This window comes from Podarcis raffonei, chromosome 16, assembly GCF_027172205.1.
Source record: "Podarcis raffonei isolate rPodRaf1 chromosome 16, rPodRaf1.pri, whole genome shotgun sequence".
Classification (NCBI taxonomy): domain Eukaryota; kingdom Metazoa; phylum Chordata; class Lepidosauria; order Squamata; family Lacertidae; genus Podarcis; species Podarcis raffonei.
Genome location: NC_070617.1, coordinates 35,302,643 through 35,308,642, shown reverse-complemented (window position 1 = coordinate 35,308,642; position 6,000 = coordinate 35,302,643). Strand labels below are relative to the sequence as shown.

Genomic DNA, 6,000 nt, shown 5'->3' with positions numbered 1-6,000 from the left:
TGGATGATGGGTTGTTGTTTTTAAAGCCTAGTGCATGTTCCTTAACAGTGTGAGGTTTCTAAGCAGAGGTTGGATGGTGATCTGTCACGGATGTTTTAGCTGTGATACCTGCATTGCAGGAACTAGATGACTTGAGGTCCCTTCCAACTCTACAATTCTATGATTCTAGATACATTATGATGCACGTCTTCAATGCCAACATCGCTGTCCCCTAGTGGCTAATGGTTTGTTCCAAAGTTAAGAAACAAATATTTTGTTTCAATGCATTTATTAGAAGGTATCATTCTGCCTGCCTGCCCCCCACCCTCTCCAAAATTAATCTCTGCAAGATGTGCACGTATTGGAATTTCAAGAGAAAAGGTGTGGCTACATAGGGAATGGAACTTTAAAACACTTTAACAGAAATAATTAATTATTCCTACAACATGTAGTAAGTAACTTATTCCTACAGATGTTTGCATTAAATAGCAAAAGATGTTCAGCAACCATTTTAAAGAAATGAATGAATGAACGAACAACAATTAAGGTTATGTGTCAATTATTCTCCTGGAAATGCTACACAATGTCTTCACTCCAGACTCCCAACGCAAATATTTAGAAAAATCTTATATTTAAAAAGAGATCCAATGTTGGTGTTTTTAAAGCATCAAGAAACTTATTTGGAATGTTATATTTACTAGTCTCCATATTTTCAGGGTGAACACTTTCCACAGAACATTTGTAGTGCGCCAAGAATTTATACACATCAGCAATAGCCACTATTACAGACACCTTTTTAGGTCACTGCATGTGTCGCAATTGTTTAACAGTATGTCTTTCAAATACATAAAAAGTAAAATAAATGAGAGGTTACATGAAAAAAAAATGTTCACTGCAAGGCAAAGTATACCTGCAGTTTATGTTTACATATATATATATCTATTATACACACAACACAGAGAAATAAGCATTTCAAGGCCACATTCTGGTTTGGTTTGGTTTTTTAAAAAGGCACCCGTTATAGTTTATTTCACTTTCAGCATAAATATCGACATTACTATATTTAAACAGTAGCAAATCAAAATACACTTACAAATATTTTACACAGTAATAAACACGATACAAAAAAAACCCAACAAAATTCAAACGTCTGGGTTACTTCAGAAATGCTTAAAAGTTGCTAACAGATGGACACTTTGGCCCCAAATCCAGAGGAAGTTATGTGTGTTAGGTCCCATTCATTTCAGTAGGATTTCAGTGCAACCAACTTTCTTTGGATCGAAGCTTTTGCCGTCACAAACACTTCATTCATGTTTTGGAAACTGAGAAGCCAATTCCCCAACAAAATCCGTGTTTTATTTAAGATTATTATTATTATTATTATTTTTAAAGTATAAACATGCCAGTTTCTCTTGATCAACCACCCACTCTTCAAGGACCAAACAGAAATGGTAAAGAAGCAATACCTTGATTTTTGCTCCTTGGCAAAGAAGTGGCTCACTGCATTACACCCAATATTGTTAACGCAGATCTGATCTGTGCGCATTTGAGTTCCTTTGCATACACCGCAGATTGGAAGTATTTCAAAATTAAGTCAAGCTTCAAGACACTTGTATCTTTGCTCCATCATCACGTTTTTTTTTAATTGCAGCCCATTTTCTTACTAGGCATTTTGAACACGGCCCACTAAATCAGCCTCAGTTGCAGGTCTTGCTAAAATTAACAGGACTTGCACAAGAGAAGAGAACGTGGACCCAAAGATCCTTTTCCCAATGGGCCCTGGTGCGTGTCTGGATCAGTGCCACCCATGAAGCCTTCCCCATTCACTTCAGCGGAGGTGGCTGAAGAAGCATGCAAAGCTTCCCTTCCCTCCATTGAGGTGAATGGAAGTCTCCCTCGCATGGACTGCACCTCTCATTCATCTCAAGAAATCTTGTGTCCTTTAAGCATTTTATAACAAAACTCTGAAAGAACATACAGAGAGAGCACTTAGCAAACTTCACAGTGGAGTGGATCTTCTTTAAAAAGAGACAGTTTTATAGCACAGATTAAAAGTTATTCATAATAGAGTTTAAGTTTTAAAAGCAAAGAGTTGATGAGGTCACTGTTAAAGAGGCACTTCAACTTCTACTTGTTTGCCTTGACGCTAATAAAAATGAATATAAAAAATTACTTGCTTTTTAAAAAATATCACACACAAATCTTAAGACCTATAGTTTAAGACCATTTTTCAACATTAAAACTGGAGACAAGAGAAAGCCACATCTCAATCTCAATGACATTTACTTCAGAGTAAATCCAGTTGCTTCAGTGTGACCCACCTCCAAAGTAAATGTGTTTAGGATTGAAGTCAAACAGTTATTTAGAGAACGTGGCTGCTTTAATTTTAAACAAGATTGTTATGCTAAGAAGATGAATTAGTAGTGGAAAAAAACGAAGCCAAATTTCAAAAGCTGAATGCTTCTGGCAAAAGAACAAAACAAAAAAACCACAAACTAATTCCCTAATTCTATACTGGTAACACTGATGTACCTAAAGTTGGAATTCATCTTCAAATTAGTTAGTGCAGAAAAGATTTAGCAGCTTTTAAGGTTACATGTCCATATGATAGGCTTTCCAGCTTTTTCTTGTTTGGAATAAGAAAAAACAACTGTGGTTACAATTTGGTTCCAACTTGCAGGAGTAAAACGTAAGTGCTATTGACTATTTAAATAGCTAGTAAATGGCCAATCCTGCAAAAGAAACTTTCATTATGGCAAGAAAAGGCATCTTTACAAGAACTAGGCCACGTTGGTTTCCCTGCATGTGTGATTCAGAAGATCCCAAACTCTTGGAATGTGCTGTTCGTTATGAGAAAGTCGCTGCTAGGACAATTCCAAGGATTAGAAGGATTACGGCTACACAAATTATTATGAACACCAATTTCTGCAAAGAGAGGAAAACTGTGATTAGCTTACCCCCCAGATTATTATTATTTAATAAATGCAAAGATGCAAGAATTTACAATATGCACCCCCAAACTTAAGCATAATTACCTGACAGCAAGCAATTTCAGTGGTAATCACATATAGTAAAAACTAAAGTCAAGGGACTTTCTGAATTCAAATATGTAATAAAATAACCAGAAACTAGAGCACTGTGATGTTGGTGTAGGAGCAACAAACATTTGGAGTTACACAGAACCATGTTTAACAGAATGGAACAGTGCATCATTTTTTGTGGTTTCTTCTTTTGTGTGGTAACACCAGAGTCTCAGGTACTTAACAGAGCAGCAGAAGTAACAGAGATGTGGGGCTGGGGTGGGGCAACAGAAGAAAAAGGGACAAAGCACGTATTCACATAGATCAAATATGCAGCAGTATATACAACTCAGCCTTTGCTATGTTGTTGTGAGAACCAAGGGCTAAAATGTTAAAGGCTGTACGGAAGCCTTTGTGGGGAATGGGCATAGCTTATGTTTTGCACTCACAAGATCCCAGGTTCAATCTCTGACTTTTCAAGTTACAAGGATCAGGTATCAGCTGCCTGAAAAGACCCGAGACCCTGGAAGTGTTAAAGTACATAGTACTGAGCAACCTGATCTGGTGTAAGGCAGCTTCCTGCGGAGGAAATGGGTTTTGAGACAGGACATGCCACATAATTCTCAACTACTGCTGAGCAAGGATCTTTACAAAAGGAAATTAGCCGCTTCATCCACGTTATCAAATATACAATACATGCAGACCAAGAGAGGCCCAGTTAGCAATTTGCGGCAGAGATCCAAATTCTCTCTCCAGTTCATCACTTTCTCTACACGTTGATGAAATCTGTGTAAGCCCCCAAGCTTGTGTGTTTCTACACCAATACAAAACAGATCTAGTCCCAGTAGGTATCACTCCATCCAATATCTGTTGGAAGCGTTGGAAGGAAATATATTCAGCAGCTAGCCACTAGGTGTCGCTGTTCTCACTATGCGCATGACTTCTGCTCTCAAACACATTTAAGGGTTGACGTAGCTGTTGAGTGTAACCCACAAGCTTGGCGGGTGTGTTAAATCACCGCACTTATCACCGATGAACAAAGGTTAGCATGCACGGCAAGTTAGTTGATTAGTACTTACTGCACAACAGCAGAGCGAGGCTGCATGCTGAGGTTATCGAAGCATCACTTAATCCCGACCGACAAGCCAATTATTAAAGCAAGTACAGCAAGCACCACCAGCACTATAATGAGAATTATCCACTTTTTCTGCCAAAGGAAAGTAAGGCAATTGTTTCAATTTTGCAAAATGGTGTTAAAAGCTTCATTTCAGAAATGTCAAGTACCGTTCTACCACCCAGCCTGAAAAAGTCAGTATGGTGTAATGCAGGCTTTTTGGATCTACTTTGGGGTTTTTTTAATGGAACCTCCAAGGCCATGCCCTAGAGCAGGGGGAGAAACCTCAAACTCATGGGTCAAATGTGGCCCAACGTGGGTTTAAATTTAGCCCATGAGACAGCTTTTCACCAAACCACGCCTGCAAGCCCCACACTCGATATCCAGTGTGACATCAGATGTGGGGCAGGTACAGACGGTGATTGCCAATACATAATCAGGAGCCCCAAGGCGCTCTTCTGATTGTGCACTGGGCAAGGGAAAACAAGCCCGGCCCAATTTGGCCCACAAGGCTGGGATCCGGCCTGTAGAACCAAAAGGGTTTTCCACCGCTGCAGTAGTCAGGTGCAATATAGTGGCCATGGTAGAGCCAGATGCAAAATCCTGGCCACAAGAGGGAGAGTCAATTATCCACAGAACCTTGAAAGCCATACATTGGGAAGGGCTGTAAATTCGATTGCAGAGCAACTGCTTTGCATGCAGAGGGTCCAGCGTTCAACCCTGGTATCTTCAGGCAGGGCTGAAAGTGACCCTTCTCTAAAACCTTGGAGAACTGCTGCCTAATGGTCTGACTTGGCACAAGGCAGCTTCCTATGTTCTTATGAACTGTGTTTCCAACCACAAATTTACATTTGATTTACTACAGATCGGAAATGCCAAGTCTAATTGAGAAAGTAAAAAAAAAGAGAGGCAATTTTTATGGTTGCCACTGCTAACAATGGGGTATCAGGAAGCCTTGCCAATATATTGTAAATAACCAACCATCGAACAGCAATCCAGTGCAGAAACAAGGGAGGCCAAGGGTGTGTGTGGGAGGGATAGGGACCTTTAATGACATTCATAACCCCCATGCATTCTCTTCCCAGTTGAACCAAGCTATACCACCACCTCCCATCTTCTAAAAACAGTACTGGGGGGGCATCAAAAATTCAGAGAGCTAACCTCCTTCTCTCATGCCCCCTTGTAATTCAAGAACTGAAGGAGACACTTTTCCCCACACTTGACACAGAGGACAGGATACTTGACTAGGACTAAGGAGAGTCGAGTTCACATAGCCCTGAAATTCACAGGTGGTCTTGGGCACATCACCATTTCAGATTAACCTCTCACAAATTTTGACAGCAAAGCAAGATGGCTCCATGTATTCCACACTAAGCACCTCAAGGTGGGATACAGAAGCACAGAGTTTTCCCCAGACCATAAATCACTTATGAACTTTGAAGCCCCTTGCAATTTTAATAGAAAATAAATGCAATGCTGCGAGAGGGAGATGGGGAAGGTTATCATGGCATATCCCTACACCATTTCATCCCGATCCACCCTTTTCTCTTTTCTTTGGAATATACTCAGTGACATCATGAAGGAGGGTCTCCACCCCCATCCTTCAGCCTGGACACTGAGGTCCAGCGCTGAGGGCCTTCTGGCAGTTCCCTCACTGCAAGAAGTGAAGCTACAGGGAACCAAGCAGAGGGCCTTCTCGGTAGTGGCACCCGCCCTGTGGAACGCCCTCCCATCAGATGTCAAAGAAATAAACAACTACCTGACGTTTAGAAGACATCTAAAGGCAGCCCTGTTTAGGGAAGTTTCTAATGACATGTTTTAATGTATTTTTAATCTTTTGTTGGAAGCCTCCCAGAGTGGCTGGGGAAACCCAGCCAGATGGGCGGG

At 40.6% G+C, this 6,000-nt stretch overlaps 1 protein-coding gene across 3 annotated transcripts in view; it reads right to left on the bottom strand.

Moving 5' to 3' along the window:
- Positions 1–655: 655 nt before the first annotated feature.
- Positions 656–6,000, bottom strand: part of STX2 (syntaxin 2) — a 29,532-nt gene continuing 24,187 nt past the window's right edge. For 2 of the 3 annotated variants that reach the window (XM_053368988.1, XM_053368985.1), the window contains 2 exons: positions 4,079–4,206; positions 656–2,904 (listed from right to left, as the gene is read on the bottom strand). In XM_053368988.1, the coding sequence (XP_053224963.1) occupies positions 4,123–4,206 (84 nt within the window). In that variant the 3' untranslated portion in view covers positions 656–2,904; positions 4,079–4,122. The remainder of the gene's footprint in view (positions 2,905–4,078; positions 4,207–6,000) is intronic. The other variant, XM_053368987.1, reaches the window with a different exon arrangement.